General features: G+C 44.3%; 2 protein-coding genes across 5 annotated transcripts; both read left to right on the plus strand.

Moving 5' to 3' along the window:
- Nucleotides 1-571: 571 nt before the first annotated feature.
- LOC100279204 (dicer-like 104) lies at nt 572-11,108 on the plus strand. Of its 3 annotated transcripts, none has more exons than XM_020549664.3 (26): nt 572-843; nt 1,385-1,490; nt 1,587-1,767; nt 1,838-1,944; nt 2,428-2,562; nt 2,669-2,738; nt 3,264-3,328; nt 3,667-3,798; nt 3,893-4,045; nt 4,171-4,351; nt 5,013-5,118; nt 5,203-5,395; nt 5,494-5,654; nt 5,774-5,992; nt 6,153-6,421; nt 6,816-7,087; nt 7,172-7,668; nt 7,752-7,849; nt 7,950-8,152; nt 8,236-8,445; nt 8,559-9,032; nt 9,124-9,405; nt 9,760-10,086; nt 10,172-10,355; nt 10,474-10,585; nt 10,665-11,108. In XM_020549664.3, the coding sequence occupies exons 5-26, from the start codon at nt 2,431-2,433 to the stop codon at nt 10,873-10,875; spliced, it is 4,551 nt and encodes a 1,516-aa protein (XP_020405253.1). In that variant the 5' UTR covers nt 572-843; nt 1,385-1,490; nt 1,587-1,767; nt 1,838-1,944; nt 2,428-2,430; the 3' UTR covers nt 10,876-11,108. The 3 variants fall into 3 exon arrangements, 2 of the variants coding, with proteins under 2 accessions (XP_020405253.1, NP_001335225.1); NM_001348296.1 differs by having other exon boundaries at nt 581-843; nt 1,838-1,951; nt 10,665-11,102; XR_004856919.1 differs by lacking the exons at nt 9,760-10,086; nt 10,172-10,355 and having other exon boundaries at nt 579-843; nt 1,838-1,951.
- A 1,980-nt stretch (nt 11,109-13,088) lies between these two features.
- LOC541932 (uncharacterized) lies at nt 13,089-16,492 on the plus strand. 2 transcript variants are annotated; one of them, NM_001111595.1, is made up of 8 exons: nt 13,205-13,336; nt 14,361-14,431; nt 14,867-15,078; nt 15,170-15,243; nt 15,343-15,620; nt 15,715-15,805; nt 16,139-16,268; nt 16,357-16,492. In NM_001111595.1, exons 1-7 carry the CDS (start codon nt 13,324-13,326, stop codon nt 16,258-16,260), a joined length of 861 nt encoding a protein of 286 aa, NP_001105065.1. In that variant the 5' UTR covers nt 13,205-13,323; the 3' UTR covers nt 16,261-16,268; nt 16,357-16,492. The 2 variants fall into 2 exon arrangements, with proteins under 2 accessions (XP_020405639.1, NP_001105065.1); XM_020550050.3 differs by lacking the exon at nt 16,357-16,492 and having other exon boundaries at nt 13,089-13,336; nt 15,715-16,260.
- Nucleotides 16,493-22,026: the final 5,534 nt, after the last annotated feature.

The following is a 22,026-nucleotide window of genomic DNA, read 5'->3' on the forward strand; positions in this document are numbered from 1 at the left end:
ATGCTGAGACCATACAAATCGTGACATATATCGAAGTCTGTATGATACTGATGGTTGCATTGTAGTGGTGAAATAATTAGATTAAAATAACAAAATTTATGTATGGCTATGATCACAAATTGATTATGAAACATTTTCTCATAACAATATAACACACATTTTGTATATAAGTTATCGTATTATACTGGTATTATATATTTCCGTTGCAACGCACAGGCACTCAACTAGTAAGATATAAAAATAAAAGTATTTTATGCAAATTACTATTTAAATAATAATTTATGGAGTGAAATTTTGCAAGACTCTTCAAGATACTCTAAATTTTCACAAAATATTGATATTATTATTTAAATAATAATAACAATATTATACTTCCATTTAATAACAATTTTCCTGATTTATATATATTGTTAGATGTAAAAAATCATTATTTGTACTACATTTATATAATAACTGATTTTTCATAAAATAATTATTTATTTTTAATATTAACTAGTATATGAAAATATCGTCATACGTAGGTTTAATTGTTCCGCGGGATTTATAAATTCCCCGATCGTCATCTCTACGTCAGCCAACGACAGCTTGCTCTCGCCCCTGCCTTCTCCTCTCCTCTGGGTGTTCCCGGCGGTTTCTTCGCCGCTCAAGCCGCCTCCACTCTCCCTGCCGCGCTAGCAACTACGTTTCGGACTTCCCCGCTCGACTTTCGACCTCCCCTGCCGCCAACACCGCCCAACCGCCGTCCTCCACCACCCTCGGCCGGCGGCGCCCCGCCTTGCCGGAGGCGGAGCAGACGACGCGTGGCAGCCGATTCCGCGATGGATGCATCCACTGCCGGCGATGGTACCCACCAGCTTTTTTAGGCGGTTTTTTTTCTTCTGGGTTTTGTGTCTGTTGTAATCCCTGGTGTCCCGTCGATTGGGCCATGGAGATTAGGGCGTGATGAGGCTGGGGCCATTGTAATGCATGCTCGATTCCAGTTGATACTGCTTCGATCGCGCTAATGCGGGTGAACTGGAGGTTTTGACCAACGGTTCCGGATATGGTGGTACTTGGATCGGGGATTACGGGGGTTCGTGCCTTGGGTTGATGGTTTTGGGAGGGTTTGGGAGCTAAAGCGCAGGAAAATTAGCTATGCCATTCGTAATGTAATTTTTTTATTCCCTCCTTTACCTGTATATGCTTTTGATTTTCGGACTACTAGTGATGTGTTTCTGTTGATCTCACTTGTAAATCGTTGTTGCATTATCATGAGACATACCCTCCCTTTACCCTGTGTACTTTGTGGGTTATCAACCCTTATCACCTTATGCATTTGGTTTTGGGGAGTACTGATGATGGATTTCTGTTGATCTCGCTTGACAAAGCATTGTTGCATTGGCAGGAGACACGAATACTTTGAAGAGGCCATGCAAAACATCGCCTCCAGAAGGCGAAACAGACAAGTATAAACGGCAGAAGAGGGAATGCCAGGATTTCTCTCCCAGAAGGTTCTGTACATTTGTCCTAGGAATTGTTATACATTCAGGGGTACATACTACAGAGCATCATATGATGGTTGTGCTTTGTGATGTCGAATTGATCAGGTACCAGCTTGATGTCTATGAGGTTGCTACGAGGCACAACACAATTGCGATGCTTGACACGGGAGCTGGGAAGACAATGATTGCTGTCATGCTCATCAAGCATTTTGGGAAGATCAACAAAGCAAACAATGATCGAAAGCTCATCATATTCCTTGCACCAACTGTTCAACTCGTCACACAGGTGGTTTCTACCAAAAGCTGATGATTCTAACTGAAATGAAACAAGTTTGTGCTGATATTTTCTGTAACAGCAATGCGAGGTTATTAAGAGCTACACTGATTTTGAGGTGGAGCATTATCATGGTGCAAAGGGTGTTGATCAATGGAAGGCTCATAGCTGGCAACAGCAACTCTTAAAGTATCAGGCAAATTTCATTGCTATCTTTTTCTCAATCATATTGATTCCTCATTTATTCTAAAGGAATGATCCTCCCAAATCTGTGGCAGTGCTGTTCTGCACTCTTCTGTTAATTAGATTAGATTTTCTGACAGCAGATGTTTAGCTCTTCATTTACCGTACTTGGGTTTGAAAGATCATGACATGTAATGTATATCATGATATAGTTATTCTAGATTATGTGCATAATGAAATTTTCTGATATTTTTTACTGCAAATTTGATCTAGAAAGCCTTTTTTGTGTCTGCGTATCCACTCTTATTTTTCCCCTTAGTAATTTTTGAAGATATGATTGTCCAATTTCCTTCACAGTACCTTTAATATTTTTGGTATCAAAAAATTATGTTCCTAGATTAAACATTAAAGAAAAGCACTGCAGCAAAGTCGCAGAATCCTAGTTTGTGATGCTCCATTTACTTGACAGCCCCCACAAAAAATTTGCAGGTTATGGTCATGACACCACAGGTGTTGCTAGACGCTTTACGCCAAGCTTTCTTGATCTTGGACATGGTTAGTCTCATGATATTTGATGAATGCCATCACGCAACTGGTAACCACCCATATACTAGGATAATGAAGGTATTCTGAATAAAACACTTGTAATACTTACAAAGTTACGGATTACTTTTCTTTTGTATTGCTCCTTTTTAATTAGCAGTTTCTGTTATTTTGCCCGTTTGAACAGGAGTTCTATCATGGATCAGAGCATAAGCCAAATGTGTTCGGTATGACAGCCTCTCCTATCATAAGAAAAGGCAAGTATTGATGATAAAAGATTTAATGTTCTTTTTGCTGTTATCTTTCAGACATCACAAAACTCCTTGATCTTTAAACTAACATCTCAAATGGCAAGCTAATGATATTTGTCAGAAATGTAATTGAGCAGCAATTATTACTGAATTGAATTGTGATTGCTTGTAATAAAATTATTGAGAAATATGACGATTATGTTGGTGGTGTTTTGGTTGTACCAAAATATCACAAATGGTGATATTGATATGTTGGTCACGTACTAAAACCTGTCATGGCCAAGTGAAATAAATATGACTGGTTATCTATCCATTGATAAAATACAATGACACATAGTTCTCCTATGTGGTCAATAAAAAAGTGAAAAACATAGAACTCCATAGAGGAATTCTGTGGGTATAATCTTTTATTTGTAATTCCACCACATGTTGTTAATTCTTGCAATTTTGTTTGTTTCCTACCATGGATTTTGTATCTTCACCATTTAAATATTTTCTTATGCTTTTCCATTTTACCTTTTCATCTTGCAGGGGTCTCCTCTGATTTGGATTGCAAAAATCAGCTATCTGAGCTGGAAAATATTTTAGATTCCAAGGTATGTCCCTTTTTTAACTACTTTATTTATACTGCTTATGTATACATGCTTTTTAGATTATCCAGGACACAGTAGCTGTGTGATTATTCCAATTTATCTATGGAACCTCAAGACATGGCCATATTAGTGGTGGCTTCCCCTGCTGTATTTCTCGTTCAAAAAATACATAGCCATATTGAAATGTGCGGTTTACAACTATACTTGTTTCAGGCTACAATATGAAAATTGTTTACTTGTATGCTCCTATTTAGATCTGTCTTTTTAGGTGAAATATGTCCACTTTGCCCTTACACTACAGGAAAATGCCATTAACTGCTCCTATTTACAATGTAACGCAGATACACTCTGTGGTGGATAGAGAAGAGATAGAACTTTGTGTTCCTTCTGCAAAAGAAGTGAATAGATACTATGAGCCAAGAACTGTTTCTTTTGACGATTTAAGTGAAGAACTGGAAATTTTGTGTTCCAAGGTTTCATACTCTTTAATTCCTGGCTCTGTTGTTGAAGTCTTTACCAAAGCTGTTAAGATCGATGTCTAAAATCATCATCTTTTTATGTGTGCAGTATGATGGGCTGATCATACAATTGCATAACAGATCGACCAATCAGTACAAAGATGCTGATGAAATAACAAAAGAATCACGGAAACGTCTCTCAAATTCTTTAGCAAAGATTTGCTATTGCCTAGAAGATGCTGGTCTTCTTTGTGCTAGTGAGGTATTAGTTACATTGGTTCTAAGCTATTAATGTTTGCCCTTCTTTGTCTTGAGTGTTAATTATTTTTTGGTCTTTAGTTTTCACAGTTCTATGGAATATATTTAGATAATTTATTTTTCTCTTAGGCTACTAAAATCTGCATTGAAAGGGGCCAGAGAAAAGGTTGGCTGAAGGGGGGCAGTGACACCACTGATCAGCAAAGTGGTCAAAATGGACCTATCCTGTTTGCAGAAATTTCAATGCTTCATATGGAGTTTTTTCAGGAAGTGTTGGATATAATCGGCAAACGCGTCCAACAGCAACAAGGTGTGACTGCTTAGATTTAGGGGTGGGCATTTTAAAACCGAAAACCGAACCCGAACCCGAACCGAACCCGAATAGACCGAATTGTGAGTCTATTCGGGTTTTCGGGTTCGGGTTCGGTTCCTATATGTGCTATATTTCGGGTTATGGGTTCGGGTTCGGTTCCTAACCTTTAAAACCCGAATAGACCTAATAACCCGAAATATAAAAAAACTCTTAATATGTGATGGTATTATTATATGATTTATGAACTTATTAGCTAGAAATAATGATATCATCTTAACAATAGTATATATATCTTTGTATGCTAATTTTTATAGTCACTTGTTGTAGTAATAGTACTTTCAATTAATTATTCATTGTATATATTTTAACAAAATATACTAGTCTCTCTACAATTCGGGTCTATTCGGTGGACCGAATAGACCGAACCGAAATTGTGAGTCTATTCGGGTTCGGTTCCTAAAATATTTTTGGAAATTTCGGTTCTCATTTTTCAGAACCCGAAATTTCACAAACCCGAATAGACCGAACCGAATTACCCTAATAGACCGAATGCCCAGCCCTACTTAGATTGAACTAATTAAATGAAGTACTAATTGCTAAGATGTAGCATTGCACCATCCTACATATTAACTATGATGCATCGGTGCTGACATCTCAGGAATTGATGCCCTTCTGAACTCAGAGCGTGGATGTGTGGAAGCAAAAAATATGGGCTATATTTCACCAAAGCTCTATGAGCTCATGCAAGTATTTCTCTCTTTCAGGTGAAGTGATATTTTGGTAACTTGGCCTGTTCATTTTCAACCATGTTCCTTTACACTGACATGACATACATCTGTTCCTAACAGTGACCCTGATAACGTTAGATGCCTTGTTTTTGTGGATCGAAAGATTAGTGCTAGAGTCATTGAGCGGACGATGAAGAAAATAGGCCAACTCTCCTGTTTCAGAGTCTCTTTTCTAACTGGAGGGAGTTCTTCAGTGGATGCACTCACCCCTAAAATGCAAAAGGATACACTGGATTCGTTCCGCTCTGGAAAGGTACTTAACATCTGTCAACATTTGTGTAAATTGAAACATAGTTCTTAATTTCTCATGATCTGGCATTGTTTTCTCCCCCCTCCCCCTTAAATATGTAGGTCAACTTACTGTTTACTACAGATGTTGCAGAAGAGGGTATACATATTCCAGACTGCTCGTGTGTAATAAGATTTGATTTGCCGAGAACTACCCGCAGCTATGTCCAATCACGTGGACGAGCCCGACAGAGGGACTCTCAGTACATACTAATGATTGAACAGTAAACCCTTTACTTTGTAGTGTTGTCTAAACTCTAAACTACTTATGCTTGTGATGGTACTATGATTGCCATGGCAATGACATGATTACAAGAAGCCATATTGTCAATGTTCTTTGCAGGGGAAATGTGAAACAAGATGATTTGATATCTGGGATTATGAGAAGTAAGGCCTCGATGACTGGGATTGCTTCAAACCGAGAGCCTGAGGATTCACACCCCAGTTTCTTACCCACTGAAGAAATAAATGAATACCATATAAGCAAAACAGGAGCCAAAATAACTACTGATTCTAGCATCAGTGTTCTCAACCAGTACTGTGATAAGCTCCCGAAGGACAAGTATGGTGACTACATTTCGTTTTTGTCCTTTTACATGGCTACACAGTACACCTATTCTATACATTCAGAAATTCTGCATACCAAGTTTCTGTTAGGTATTTTTTTATTTTCCTGTGCAGGGTTCTAACCCATTTTTCTGTCTTTCTTGCTCGTTTTGAAGGTACTACACCCCAAGGCCCAAGTTTCAGTTCACTCATTACGGTGATGGTTATGAGTGTACTGTAACACTACCATCCAGTGCCATGTTTCAACTTTTGGTAGGTCAAAAAGCAAGAAACATGCAGAAAGCAAAGCAGCTTGTTTGCCTTGATGCATGTAAGAGGCTGCATCAGCTCGGAGCACTTGATGACCATCTTTCTCCATCAGTTGAAGAGCCGCCTCCGGAAATTTCAAGCAAGTCTAGTATCTCGACACCTGGTGCAGGTTTAGGTATATGATGATTGTTAATTCCTAAAGAGATATCTTATATCACATACTCTTTATGTTCCAAATCATAGGTTACTTTAACATTTTCTGAGTCGAACTTCTCTAATTTTGACCATGTTTATAGAAAAATACATCATCTACATCATGAAATTAGTTTCATTAAATCCACCATGATATAGGTACGGATAGTGCATTCATTTGGTATTGTAGACGTTAATATATATTTTTTAAAAGTTTGGTTAGGACAGCTAAAACGACTTACAATTTGGAATGGGTGGAGTTCTTGTTTGTAGTCGTTATGCACAGTGAATCTGGTTTCATTCATTTATTGTTTATTTAATATATGATAAATAAACAAAAGTATCTCTAATGACACTGTCTTATTTCATTCTCAAAGGTACAACCAAACGGAAAGAACTGCATGGTACAACCAAAGTTCTTTCCATGTCTGGCTCTTGGGGTTCAGATAGAAGTGTGACTAAACTTCAAGGCTACAAGTTGAATTTTGTTTGTGATCAAGTTGGTCAAAAATACTCTGCCTTTGTCCTTTTAATTGATGCTAGTATAGCAAAAGAAGCTGCTACTTTAGATATTGATCTATATTTGCATGACAAGATGGTAAAAGCTTCAGTTTCCCCTTGTGGACCTCTTGAGTTGGATGCTTGGCAGGTTTGGTCAAGTACATTGTTCACCTACTCTGTTTTAGCTAATATTTTTTTCTTACCTGAAAGATTTCTTTTGGTTCTCTCTTAGATGGAACAAACAAAACTATTTCAAGCACTTCTCTTTAATAGTTTGTTTGGAAAACTGTTCATTGGATCAAAAGCATCAAAAACCCCAAGGGAGTTCATTCTCAAGAAAGATGATGTGTTCCTTTGGAACAAAGAAAATATGTATTTGCTTTTACCTGTGGATTCTACTCTGGATTCTCATAAAAGTGTTTGCATCAACTGGAGTGTAATTGATGTAGTGGCTACAGCTGTTGGATTCATGAGAAGCATTTATTCAGATGGCAAATGTAACCTAACTGATAAACTTAATTATGAAAAAAATGGTGAAGATCTTATTCATTTGGCCAACAAGTCATGCAAGGGTAATGATCTTAAAAATATGGTGGTTCTAGCAATTCACACTGGAAAGATCTATACTATTGTTGTTGTATCTGATTTATGTGCCAATAGTAAATTTGATGGTACAACTGACAAGAAAGAAGCAAAATTCCGGACATTTGCAGAATATTTTGAGAAGAAGTATGCTAAATCTTTCACATATTCATATGCTTATTCAAGAATACATAGCTAATAAACGGTAAACTAACACACTTCATTTACAGGTATAGTATATTTCTTTGTCATCCTTTACAACCATTGCTAGTGTTGAAACCCACCCATAATCCTCACAATCTTCTTTCCTCAAAGAATAGAGATGAAGGTATAAATTATAATCTTGAACTCTGTTATCCTTTTAACTGTAGCCAAGTAATAATTTTGTACAATGATACAAATTGGTTATGCTTTATTGTTTTTTGTAGACAATGTTGTGGAAAATAAAAATAGGGCGAACAGCCTTGTTCACATGCCTCCAGAGTTGCTGATTCCCCTTGATTTACCTATTGATGTTTTGAGAGTATTCTACTTGTTTCCATCTCTGATGCATCGTCTTGAGTCACTAATGCTAGCCAGCCAACTAAGAAGTGAAATTGCATACAGAGATTCTGATATATCAAGCTTCGTGGTATGATATTTATATTTTTAGACATAGTATTATGTTATTCCTTAAAATGTAATGTCACAATCCAATTCCCTACACTTCCTCAGATTTTGGAAGCTATGACAACACTTAGATGCTGTGAGGACTTCTCTATGGAGCGATTAGAGTTATTGGGGGACTCTGTTCTTAAGTATGCAGTGAGTGCCCATCTTTTCATGACATTTCTTAATAAGCATGAGGGACAGTTATCGTCCAGAAGGCAAGAAACAATATGTAATGCCACACTTTATAGGCTTGGTATTGAACGCAGGATACAGGTAATTTGCATCTCATCATTGGTAATATGAAGAAAAGAGGCTGCATTTTGCTTAAAAAAATGAGCTATATACTGTTTTAATTAACTTTGTAATTGATGGAATGTCATCCATAGGGTTACATACGTGATGCTGCATTTGATCCTCGTCGATGGCTTGCTCCTGGACAGCTGTCCAGACGTCCTTGTCCTTGTGAATGCCCAGTAAATTCTGAGGTTGTAACTGAGGATATTCATAGGATTGATGACAAGTCTATAATTATAGGCAAGGCGTGTGACAAGGGACACAGATGGATATGTTCGAAAACCATCTCTGATTGTGTTGAGGCTCTAATTGGGGCCTATTATGTCGAAGGGGGATTAAAAGCAGCTTTTGCTGTTCTCAAATGGTTCCAGATTGAGACTGAAATCGAGGAAGAGTTAATTATGGAAGCTCTGTCGAGTGCTTCAGTGCGAAACTATCTTCCAAAAGTTGATGTAGTTGAATTGCTTGAAGCAAAACTAGGCTACACTTTTCAAATGAAAGGTTTGTTAATAGAGGCTCTCACCCACTCATCACAGCAAGAATCTGGAGCAACATACTGCTACCAAGTATGGTTGATATTTATCTTGAACTTTGGCTAGTTTAAGCCTTTTTTATTCCATTTCTCATTTTCTCTAACGGAAGACGTTTTACTTTCAGCGCTTGGAGTTCCTTGGTGATGCAGTCTTGGATATTTTAATAACTCGCCATCTGTTCCTTAGTCATAAAGACACAGATGAGGGGGAGCTGACAGATTTACGGTCTGCATCAGTAAATAATGAGAATTTTGCACAAGTTGCGGTAAAGCACAATCTCCATCAGTTTCTACAACATTCTTCGGGGTTCTTACAAGACCAAATTACTGAATATGTGAATAGTCTTGAAAGTTCGTCCATGGACAGAGCCAGCCTTTTATCCAGTGGACCATGTAGGGGGCCAAAAGTATGTTTTCTCCTCTCTGTAGGCCAGTGCATACGAGATTCGAGATCCCATGAATGACATGTGCTTTACGAGTAGCATATTAGTGCACTATTTGTTAACATCCTTTACAGCCTATTGGACTCCTATGGTAGAAATTAGGATATATATCCGGTTCTACTTGTTTTTCATGTAGTTTGATATTGTCAACTATTGAAATCATGAAAGTAAAAGTGCAAAATGTGATTGGTAGGTCCATCACACTAATCGCCATTTTTGTCCGACCCCAAAGATACTGTTGAAACACAGTTTTTAAAACCTTGGTTTAAACATTGTTTTTATCCAGAATATGACATTTCACTGTCTTCTTTCGCATAGGTTTTAGGTGATATTGTAGAAAGTATAGCAGGTGCTATTCTTATTGACAGCAAACTTGATTTGGATTTAGTTTGGCGGGTTTTTAAACCTCTTCTTTCACCAATTGTCACACCTGAGAATTTGGAGTTGCCCCGATTCAGAGAACTTAATGAGTGGTCTGACAAGAATGGGTACTTTATTGGAATTAAGTGTGAAAATCGAGGAGACAGCACAATGGCTATCCTTAACTTACAACTCAAGGATTTGCTTCTTGTGAGGCAAGGTTGTGGGAAGAATAAAGTAGATGCGAAAGCACATGCAGCTTCCTTATTGCTTAGGGATCTAGAGGTACTTCCTTTTACGCCCCATTCTTTTGGTGAATCATGCTGCTGGTTGATTCGGGACATAGCATGTATTCTTGTTGTGTTAGCAGGAAAAAGGACTTATAATTCCAAGGAATGCAAGCAGAGTGGAACAACTTGAAAAGAATTCTGGTACTGTAAAACATTGCAACAACGTGCTTGATGTTATGGACACACAAAACGTAGCACCACCTAGGCAAAAGGAAGTAGCTGTGTTAAGTACCACCACTCCTGGCTCTGTTCTTGATAAGCCATGTACGTGTTTGTCTCAGTTGTTTTGTTTTGTTTTTCATCCAATATTTGTCGGGTCGACATCTATGCGTATCATGTACAAAACTTCACATTGGTTTAATCATTGATCTTATTTGTGCAGTGGTTGTGAAGGTTAAGTTGAGCAAAGGAGGACCTCGTATATCATTGTACGAGTCGTGTAAAAAGCTTCAGTGGCCAATGCCGACCTTTGAATTCGTGAAGGTCGAACCAAGGTACTAATGTTTCACATTGTGGGGTTGCAGTTGGCTTGTGTAAAGTACTACCTAATATTTCCTCTTTTGAAAATACCAGCGTGTGCTCCTCTTCCTGTGGTTCGTCACAAAAGGTTGCGCCCCAAGGATTCGCATTTGCTTCGACAATAACGTTGCATATACCGAACGGCGATGTCATCAGCCTCACAGGAGATGGGCGTGCGGATAAGAAGAGCTCACAGGATTCTGCTGCGTTGCTCATGCTCTATGAGCTGCAGCGGCAACGTAGATTCCAAGTTCAAGAAGTATGAGGAATCACCTCGTGGTTCCATCACCAAAGATGCAATGTTACCGCCACCGGCGATTATTGCTTGGGCATCTTGGAGTAATGTCACCGCCAAATCAGTCTTTAGTCGTCAGCCGCACGGGGGTGTAAGAAAATAATGTACTTCATTCTGATTCTAAATTATAAGACACCCCGAATTATGTAATCTAATTATCATAATGTCCTATAATTTGAAATGGAGCGGTGTTGGTTACTCTCGTTCCCGTCTGATGGATTCAGACATTTCATCTGTACACATTAGGTTCTGGTGCATGTTAAAAGAGCCTGGAAGGGCACTGCTTACGTCCGCCGTGGTCGTGATGTGTGTACACGTGCAGTAATAAGATTTTAACAGGAAATTGCTATCTTGGCGACCTCCTCTTCCCGCTTTATATAAAAACAAACTAAAATTGTGGGTTCAAATCTCGGTTATCCTGCCTAATATTTTATATAGAACTCGTAGCAATATACGGCTATCCATATATTTGGCGGTGCTCTGCAAACAATCCATATATTTGGCGATGCTCTCCAAACAGCTTCTCCTATGGCAACATTCACCTAAGACTTACGGCTATCCATATATTTGGCGGTGCTCTGCAAACAATCCATATATTTGGCGATGCTCTCCAAACAGCTTCTCCTATGGCAACATTCACCTAAGACTTACGGCTATCCATATATTTGGCGGTGCTCTGCAAACAATCCATATATTTGGCGATGCTCTCCAAACAGCTTCTCCTATGGCAACATTCACCTAAGACTCTAGCAGACTCTATTTCACTCCTTATTTTAAATTTCACTGTTTATAATCGTCTACAATACAAAACATTGTTTGGTATGTTCATATGCACGGTCCGGAGTCAGCCTAATAGCAACTCTTGTGATGTAATGTAAGAACGCAATCGTTAGAGCATTTGTACATGCAAAGCGATGGGCCCGAACTATAGATGTATAATTGTCCCGAAGCCTGGTCCAAAGCACGATTTTTTGGCTTGGAATTAGCCCGACCGAGCCTAAATAAGCGGGCCAAGAACGAACAATGATCTAAGCCCGACGGGCTGGTCCGGACCGGCTCATTTAGTGTCTGTCCCGTTTTTTTACACTAAACCCTGCTTTTGCACCAGTTCCGCCGGTGGAATGTCTTGAAGACCGAAAGTCCGGGCCTTTTAGTGTTTCTTTGCTTTTGCGCCAGTTCGAGACTCCATCCAGTACTGCCGGCGGAATGCTGAGGTGAGCCGGCTCGTCGTCGGTGCAAGTTGAGGTCCAAGCGCCGCCATCGCACTGCGAGGGATGTTGAGTGACGCCGCCTCTCAGTTCAAGCGCGAAATGAGGATGAGAAGAGAGAGGCGCCCACATGCAGGGCCGGTCCTAGCATTTTAGGGGCCTTAGGCGAAAACTAATTTAGAGGCCCCTATTATCTCTCTATATTATATATCTAATATGTATTTATATATAAAGTTTTTTAAAACATGATTGTTGGTCATAAATAGTTTTTCAATAATTCTAGTTTTCAAAAAAAATTACGGCTAAGATTCGATAGGCAATAGAGACATTAGGATAACAATTCACCTCTAAGATATTCTTGAAAATTCATGTAGCAGACAATACTCCATTCAAAAATCTCTTATCTTGGTGCCGAAATAAATAAGAGTTTGGGATAAAAATTTTGACTTTAAAATCCCATATAGAATATATCAATGAACAATCATTAGTTCATGAGATTGAAAAATACACACATATAACATATAATATAAGAATTAGTACACTATACGCTACGACTATAGTCATCTATCGAACACGCACTCAGGGTGTCACCACGTCGTGTTAGGAGTCTGCGATGATTTGTTTTCTCTATGACTGCAATAGACTCATCGATTTGTTTCTTAAATTTCCAACCAGCTACATCTAGCGAACAGACTATTGAATAATGTTTGATCAAGACCAATTACTAAATATTCATAACACACATTATATACTTATATTTAATACATATTTAAGGGGCCCGTAACTTCGGGGGCCTGAGCGGCCGCCAACTCTGCCCACCCCAAGGGCCGCCCTGCCCACAGGTAAAGAGCGAGGTGTTTTTTTTGTCAGGGGCAAAAGTGTCCAATGAAAAACTGACATCAAAATTAAATAGTTTTATGTTTTAAATAATCCTTTAAATAGCATTTTGTCTGTAAGCAGCATGTTTACATAATGATATTTGAGCGAATTCTAAGTCGGAAGAAATCCAAATTTGTCACGAATCTGATGGTATATGTATTCCCTGTTAATCCAAATTTCTCACGAATCAGATGGTATCCGTATTCCCTGTTGTTCCCTCTCCGAATTCGACCCCGCCGCTAAACCCCGCACCGGTTGCCGAGGCGTCTCCCGCTCCAGCTCCGACTCTCACGCGACTAGGGTTCTGTGCGTCCACTTCCCCGTCGGCGCAATGGAGGTCGGGGGTAACCACTTGCACTTCGTCCCTCTTTTTCCATCGCTACTATCTTTGTCTGCTCAGTGCGGTTTGCGGCTCGGTTTCTCAACCACTGCTCCCCTCTGGTGAGTGCGGGAGGGACCGATCGATTGTTATCGCGTGTTACGCGTTCCAGGTGGTTTTTCGTTTCTAGACGCCTCCGTGTCCCGTGTACCGTTAGTAGTCTCCGATTGTTTTTGTTCTGTGATACCAGGTCCCGATGCCAATTTATATATGCTTTATGCTACTTTTGGAATTCAACTGAGGTCGTCGCGATGGAGTTAGATTCAGCTCGTTGGGTTGGCAGTAGGCATCTATCATACAAGTACTGTCCTTTTTTAATTGCAAGCGAGAACCGTAGATATAATTGTGATTTGTTAGTTTTTTTAATAAATTTACGTGAGCTGGTGGTGGAAGTGGTTAAGTGTTAAACTTGACATACGGTTGGATCAGAAGGCTCGTTCGCATGCTTGCACATAAGATATGATTGTACAGTAGTCGTTGCCACACTCATGTTGAAAAGTAGTGTGTTGTGTTTGGATGTCACTTTCTACATTTGTTCCAAGAATTTCGGTCTAGGATATTTACGAGTCTGTTGTCTCCTTTGGCAGTTGTCATGGAAGTTCTATTTTTGCCCTCTCGAGAATGATTATATTCTGTGGATACATGTATGTACATTTATGGTACGCCAACGTGGGTACTGCTAAGGCTATATAATGACTTGGTTGGATATGTCACATGTTACTTAGTCACTATATTCATACTTGGCTAATCTGTTTGGTATGTGTGACATCTATGGTCAGATTTCTGTGGTTGTCCACCAGTATGGTGCATTTTGTTATGCCTCTTTGTTGATGTAAAACTACCATAAGCTGTATTTGTGGCATAACTGACCTATTTACAATTGTATTTTTTGATTTGGTAGAAAGTGCATCAAGTGGTTTTTTTTTCGTTTTTTTTTGTTTCTTCGCTTGCAATACTAAGTTACCGAATTGATTTTTATAATCATACAGGTCAAGAAGTGAAGCCAGGAGCCACGGTTTCTTGCAAAGTTGGTGATGGCTTGGTTATCCACCTTTCACAGGTTTATGCACTTTACCCTGATATATATATATATATATATATATATATATATATATATATATATATATATATATATATATATATATATATATATATATATATATGGGAAATTTGGATCCATACCATTAAAAGATCACCACTTTAGATCCATACCATTACTATCTCACTTACATGTGGGTCCACATGAGTCAATGACATGTGGGGTCTATGGTATATATCTAAAGTTTGGATCTTTTAATGGTATAGATCCAATTGTTCCTATATATATATATATATATCTTTTTTAGGTCCCTTGACTGATTTGATTTTACATTGTAATTGTAAATGTTATATAGATTTTTTAGGTCCTTCGGCTGATTTGATTATACATTCTAATTGTAATTTTTATGAGCTTTTTTAGTCCTTGTCTGAATTGTTGTTTTTCATCTATTTTTAGGCTGCACTGGGGGAATCAAAGAAAGCGAGTGAGAATGCCATTTTGTCTGTTAATATTGATGATAAGAAACTAGTGCTTGGAACCTTATCAGTTGAGAAGCATCCTCAGATCTCTTGTGATCTTGTATTTGATAAGGATTTTGAGCTACCACACAATTCAAAAACACGTAGCGTTTTCTTCCGTGGCTACAAGTCCCCTGTTCCTCTGTTTGAATATCCTTTCTTATGATTAAGATTTCTGTTCAAAACTGGACAATGTTTCATGGTAACTCTATTTTCCTTAACCGCCATTGGCTTTATTCACGTCTAATTCTGGTGAAGATAGTTCCGATGAAGAGCTAAAAACCGATCAAATTCCATTGCAGAATAATGAAATTAGTAAGTGGTTTTCTTTTGCTTTATGAACTCATGCATAAAGAGTGTACAAAAGAAGTTTTATTGCATGATTGTCACTTATTTTGTTTTTGGTTTTCCAAGAAATTTCTGCGGCAAAGGTTCCTGCGAAGGATGATGATGATGATGTTTTCATTATTCTAGCGATGATGATGATGATTTATAGCAGTGATGATGATGATGATGATTTCACTACTAGTGATAGTGATAATGAAATGTCTGAGGAAGATGACTCCAGTGATGAAGATGAAATGTCTGAGGAAGATGACTCCAGTGATGAAGATGAAATGTCAGGTGGTGCTGATCCTAGTGATGATTCCAGTGATGAATCTGGTTCAGAACATACTTCTGCCCCAAAGAAGGTGTGCACTAGATAATTGTTCTTTTCCTCTAGTACTTATTTTAGTCATGTCTCACCCTATTTATTCTTTATATTGTTATTCTTTACATTGGTAGACTGATGTAGTAGTTGGCAAGAAGAGAGCAATCAAAGCTGAGGCACCTTATGGTAAGAAGGCTAAGTCTGAACAATCTTCTCAGAAAACAGGTGAGCTACTACTTTTATGTTCTTATAAAGCCCAACTAAAAACAGGTGAGCTACTACTTTTATGTAGACTATCTTCAGTAGACGACCATATCTCACTCTCTATTTCAAACTTCACTCTGCAAACAGTGCAATCTACAGTATAAAACAATATTTTACACGGCCTGCTGGAGATGGCCTTAAAGCCCAACTAATGGATGTGTAACGTTAACATGTGAATTGAACTCTTTTTTGTCCTTACAAAGACCACTCTTTTTATGTTCTTATAAAGCCCAAACTCTAAGGGATGTGTAAGGTTAACATGTGAATGTTTAACTATATTTTCGTTTACCTAAGGTGACAAGGCTTCAACTTCTCATCCTGCAAAGCAGTCCATCAAGACTCCTGCAGACAAATCTAGGAAGACCCCCACAGCTGACAAGAAATCCCCCAAATCTGGGAGCCATGGCTGCAAGTAACGCAACAAGTATGTATAGTTTATAATTTTTCTTTTTCTTTTGGTGAACGATTATAATTTGGTATTATAGTTTGCTAATAGTATCCTGCTGGACCAGATCTTTCAGCAGTGCGTCAGCACTTTAGTCCCATCAGAAGCCAAAAAAGCATGAAGCCTAGAGGAGCATGTGCTGTACCTTATAGGTTGATCTACTTGAATTATCAAAATCAGTGGTCTTATTTTTGAACTTGAAAATATCAAGTTTGGAACTTGCCTAGTAGTTATGCGATTAGTGGTCTTACTATTTTTAAACTTAGGAAATCTCAAGTTTGGAACATACCTGGTATGTCTTGTTAATAACATGGGTGTGAGAGGAGAGAATTACAGAGTGCCAAACCCTAACCCTAACAGGTACAGTGATAAAGCCCCCTAGTGAGCTGCGGGCTAGGCCCATATACACAGACACATAGCTAGCTAACACCCCCCACAGTCGAAACTCTACCCACTGCAAATGTTGAGACTGGATCGAAACTCCGTGAAGACCACCGACGGAAGCCTCTTGGTGAAGACGTCGACGAACTGGGAGGTGGTCGGGACGTGAAGAATGCGAATAGCTCCACAGGCTACCCGTTCGCGGACGAAGTGGAGGTCGATTTCGACATGCTTCGTCTGTTGGTGTTGGACGAGGTTGGTGGAGAGGTAGACGGCGCTGACGTTGTCGCAGAAAACTAGGGTGCTCGTGGTCAGCGGATTGTGGAGCTCTTGGAGTAGCTGACGGAGCCAGACCGCCTTAGCCACGCCGTTGGCCACGACGCGGTACTCGGCCTCGGCGCTGGAGTGGGAGACAACCGGCTGGCGCTTCGACGACTAGGAGACAAGGCTGTCGTCAAGGAACACGGCGTAGCCCGAGGTGGACCGGCGCGTGTCGGGACAGCTCCCCAGTCGGCATCGGTGTAGACGCGAAGTTCCGTGGTGGAGGACCGGCGTAGAAAAAGCCCGAAGTCGAGAGTGCCCCGCAAGTACCGCATGATCTGCTTCAGCGCAGTGAGATGCGGCTCCCGAGGGTCGTGCATGTGAAGGCACACCTGCTGGACGGCGTAGGCAATGTCGGGCCTGGTGAAGAGGAGGTACTGAAGGGCCCCGGCAAGACTCCGGTAGCCGGTTGGATCGGCGACCGGGGGGCCGGCTGCAGGGAGTTTGCCCTGCGTATCCACAAGAGTCGCGAAGGGCTTGCATTCAACCATGCCAGCACGTTCAAGAATGTCGACGATGTACTGCCGTTGGTGGAGGAACAGGCCCTGGGGACGGCGCTCGACAGTGACCCCTAGGAAGTGGTGGAGCGTCCCGAGGTCCTTCATCGCAAACTCCCGCTGGAGGCAGGAGATGATGCGACGCAGAAGCTCAGGGGAGGAGGTGGTGAGGACGATGTCGTCGACGTAGAGCAGGAGGTACGCTGTATCTGAGCCGTGACGAAGGATGAACATGGACGTGTCTGACTTGGCCTCGACGAAACCCTGCGAACACAGGAAGGTGGCGAAGCGACTTTACCAAGCCTGGGGTGCCTGCTTGAGGCCATAGAGGGACTTATTGAGCTTGCAGACCAAGTCGGGTTGAGCAGGGTCGACAAACCCAATGGGCTGGGTGCAGTAGACCGTCTCCGTCAGGGTGCCGTGGAGGAAGGCGTTTGTCACGTCGAGTTGGTGGACCGACCAGTCCCGGGCCAGTGCCAGAGTCAGAACAGTCCGGATGGTGGCAGGCTTGACCACCGGACTGAAGGTCTCGTCGTAGTCGACCCCAGGGCACTAGGTGAAGCCCCGGAGCACATAACGGGCCTTGTAGCGCTCTAGGGACCCATCGACGTGCAACTTCAGCTTGAAGATCCATTTCCCAGTGACCACGTTGGCACCAGGGGGCAGGCACCAGGTCCCAGGTGTGGTTGGCCTGGAGAGCCTCGTACCTCGCTTCCATGGCGCGCCGCCACTGTGGGTCGGCAAGCGCACCACGGACAGTCGTGAGTACCGGCGGAAGAGCTGAAGGAGGGGTCGCGGAGAGAATCAGGCGATCAGGTGGCCGAAGGACACCGATCGCGCGATGGGTGACCATCGGGTGGATGTGTCGAGGATCACGGTGGACGACGTCGGGGTGATAGGTTGGGACCTCGGCGCGAGAACGAGCCGGGGTACCGCGTCGACCACGACACTGATATGTCTGGATAGGGTCGGTGTAGCGAGACGGTGGAGCGGGGAGTGAGGGAGCAGAAGGCGCCGATGCCGCACTGGGCTGTGCGGGAGATGGAGGAGACGTCGAGGCCGCACATGGCTGTGCGGGGGAGGGCGGTGCAGACAGGGCCGCGCGAGGCGACTCAGGGAACATCGAGGCCGCACGTGGCTATGCGGGAGAGGGTGTCCCATGCAGGGTCACACGAGGCGACTCCAGGAACGCCGAGGCCGCACATGGCTGTGCGAGGGAGGGCGGCGCAGAGGGCGTCGAGGTCGCACGTGGCAGTGCGGGGGCGGGCGGCGCAGGCAGGGCCACGCAAGGCGGTGAAGCGGACGATCCGATGGGGAAGGGAGGCACGATTGTGGGGGACATAGGGTCGAGGTCGAGGAACACGTCGAGGTCGGTGAGAGAGGCAGTGGGGGTGGAGGAAAAAGGGAAGTCCGACTCGTCGAAAATGACGTGACGAGAGATGAGGACTCTGTGGGAGGCGAGGTCAAGACACCGATATCCCTTATGATCGGGAGAGTAACCGAGGAAGACACAACGAGTGGAGCGAGGGGCGAGCTTATGAGGAGCAGTGGAAGCGATATTGGGATAGCAAGCGCACCCGAAGACACGAAGATGGTCGTAAGAGGGATGGACGCCGAAAAGAGCGAAGTAAGGGGTGGAGTGGGCAACCGCCTTGGTGGGGAGACAGTTGAGGAGATAGGTGGCAGTGCCGAGGGCCTCAGCCCAGTAAGGAGCAGGAAGGGAAGCCTGGAAAAGTAGAGAGCGCACGACATCGTTCGACGTGTGAATCATACGCTCAGCACGACCGTTCTGAGGAGACGTGTAGTGGCAGGACATGTGAAGGTGGACGCCGCGAGAGGAAGAAGTCACGTGACACATTGTTATAGAACTCACGCCCGTTGTCACACTTGATGCTCCGGATGGTGCGACTAAACTGAGTGGAGACCCAAGCGAAGAAGTGAGACAGGGTGGGAAAAGTGTCGGACTTCTGACGCAGAGGAAAAGTCCACAGATAATGCGAGAAGTCATCAAGAATAAGTAAATAATACTTATAGCCAGAAATGCTGATTACAGGGGATGTCCATACATCACTGTGTATCAGATCAAAAATGCCTGCTGCTCTAGAAGAGGAGATGGGGAATGGGAGCCTAATATGGCGACCTAACTGACAAGCATGACAGAGGTGCTCAAAAGATCCCCTATAATCGGAAACGGAGGTGTTGCTGGAGAGCTTAGACATCACATCACGACCGGGGTGACCGAGACGACGATGCCAAGTCACAGAAGAGGCGGCGACTGCAAGAACACGCGGGACAGAGGTCGGTGTAGTGGAAGCAAGCAGGCGAAGTGTGTAGAGCGGCCCGGGGCTGTCACACCGAGCGAGAAGGGTCCTGGTGGCAAGATCCTTCACAGAAAGACCAAACAGGTCAAACTCCATGGAACAAGAGTTGTCAATAGTAAACTGAAGGACGGAAAGAAGATTTTGAATAATGTGGGGAGCAACAAGAACGTTGGATAAATAGAAAGGACCGGGAAGGACCGCGTCACCGACTGAGGTGACGGGAAGGGCAGAGCTGTTTCCAACCACGATAGAGGACGGAAGGGAGGGGTGGGGGAGAGGTGGAAGACAGAATACCTGCGTCCGGGGTGGTGTGGTAGGAGGCACCGGAGTCAGCCACCCAGTCAGAGACTGAGGTGGGTGGGGCCAGTGTCATTGTGGAGAAGGAGTTGGCGAGAGACTGCGTGTCCCACCCATTGGTCCAGGGACCCCACACGGGTGGGGCCGAAGGCCCTGGGAGGGGAAGGAGCCCCTGCTGAGGCTGGGAAGGTGCCGAGGGCACCGCCGGAGGTGGAGCAGCAAAGAAAACCTGTTGAGGGGTGGCGGGGTGAGGGGCTGAGATGCCCGCGGACGGCCCGGGCCACATCTGGATGGTGCCAGTCCACGAGTTGTAGAAGGATGGCCACTGGGAGCCACCCGGTGAATGGCCTCGGCCGCCCGGCGTGCCACCGGGTCCACTCTTGCGACCACGGCCGCGACCACGACCGTGACCCCCCGGAGCCAGTAGGCTGCCGAAGAGCTCCAAGCGGCGGGGGACCGGAGTGCGGTGAAGAGGATCCCCCTTGGAGGCAGAGGGGGAGCCCGAGGAGCGCTGTGGCGGGAGCGGTGGTGGCAGTGGCGGAGAGGCGAAGCTCCTCGAGAATTAGATCGTTCTTGGTCTCCGCAAAGGTGGGAAAAGGCTTCATGCGGGTGAGGATGGGCGTCACACGATCGAAGCGAGGGCTCAAGCCGCGGAGGACGTTGAGCACGAGGCACTCGTCGGTGATGGGGGCCCCGAGGGTGCGAAGAGTGTCTGTCATCGTCTTCATCTAACGACAGTACTCGTCCACAGAGAGATCGCCCTGAGCAAGCTGACGAAAGGCGGTCTCGAGGTACAGAATCCGAGTCTGGCGGTGGCCAAGGAACTGAGCCTCAAGGGCACCCCAGATCCGGTGAGCAGTGTCGTCCGGTACGCGAACGATGTCCTGACGTTCGACCGTGAGGGTGCCATGAATCCAGGAGAGCACCACCTCGTTCATCAGAAGTCGATCCTCTGACGGGTCAGAGACCGCTGAGAGGACGTGGTCGGCGAGGGCGTACCGGCGGAGGGTCTGCAAGACCTGATCGCGCCACTGGGGGTACTGAGTGGAGTCCGGCGCAAGGACGTCTGTGACGGTTGCCCGGATGCTGGTGAGAGTCGTCGCCTGAGCATGAAGAGAAGCGCGAAGGGTTGAGGCTGGGGCGGTCGCGGGCTCGAAGGTGTCGGCGCTGTGGCGAGCGGATGTGGGGGAGCCATCCGACACGCCCTTGCCAGCGAGACGGCGGTAGGTCTCGGCGTACTGGCGCTCAATAGCGTCGACAACCGCCTGCTCCTGCTCAAGAGCACGAGCGGCGTCCTGGGCCCGCTGGTGAGCAGTCGTAACGGTCGTCCGGGTGGCAGCGAGAATGGTAGCAGCATCGTCCGAAGGAGCACGCAGGGAGGAGGTGATCACGGACGGATGACTGTAGACAGTAGCCGACAGGGGGCAGCCACGCACGGGGGCCCACCGGTCGTGTCGAGAAGAATATGTGGAAAGCCCGGCGCTAGCAGCTGGGAGCGAAGCAGAGCTGCGTCCGGCAGGGAGAATGCAAGAGCCGACTGGGACCCATCGGGGCCAGGGCGGCCGCGAGGGTGGTGGATTTTGTCGGGCGCCGGCGGGGGTGGCTCGGCAGTGGGGGGCAGCGCAACGGTGAGGACGAAGGCGTGCCCCGGCGGCGAGATGGAAGCAGCGACGGGGCGCGCAGGATCGGATGAGGAGGTCGGAGGTGCCGGCGGCACGTTGGCCAAGGAGGGGAGGGTCGGCAGTGCCCCTGCCGCAGGGGAAAGAGACACCAGAGGTGCAGCGGGCCCAGGCGGCACGCCGGCGAGGCCTGACGGCGCTCCTGCGCCGAGGGGGGTGGCGCCGGAGGGGCGGCAAGGGACGGCGGCGCGCCGGCCGTTGGAGAAGGAGCCGCCATGGGCGCTGGAAATCCCGGCGGCGC

The sequence above is a fragment of the Zea mays genome, chromosome 3, assembly GCF_902167145.1.
Source record: "Zea mays cultivar B73 chromosome 3, Zm-B73-REFERENCE-NAM-5.0, whole genome shotgun sequence".
NCBI classification, from domain to species: Eukaryota; Viridiplantae; Streptophyta; class Magnoliopsida; order Poales; family Poaceae; genus Zea; species Zea mays.

Bases quoted from the DNA above. Each gene is read 5' to 3' on its own strand.
- LOC541932 (XM_020550050.3), top strand. From the start codon at position 13,147: ATGTATTCCCTGTTAATCCAAATTTCTCACGAATCAGATGGTATCCGT. The intron at 14,432-14,866 runs GTTTATGCACTT...ATCTATTTTTAG, and splicing joins TGGTTATCCACCTTTCACAG to GCTGCACTGGGGGAATCAAA. The intron at 15,079-15,169 runs ATATCCTTTCTT...GGCTTTATTCAC, and splicing joins TCCCCTGTTCCTCTGTTTGA to GTCTAATTCTGGTGAAGATA.
- LOC100279204 (NM_001348296.1), top strand. From the start codon at position 819: ATGGATGCATCCACTGCCGGCGATG. The intron at 2,739-3,263 runs GCAAGTATTGAT...TTCATCTTGCAG, and splicing joins CTCTCCTATCATAAGAAAAG to GGGTCTCCTCTGATTTGGAT. The intron at 10,087-10,171 runs GTACTTCCTTTT...TTGTGTTAGCAG, and splicing joins TATTGCTTAGGGATCTAGAG to GAAAAAGGACTTATAATTCC.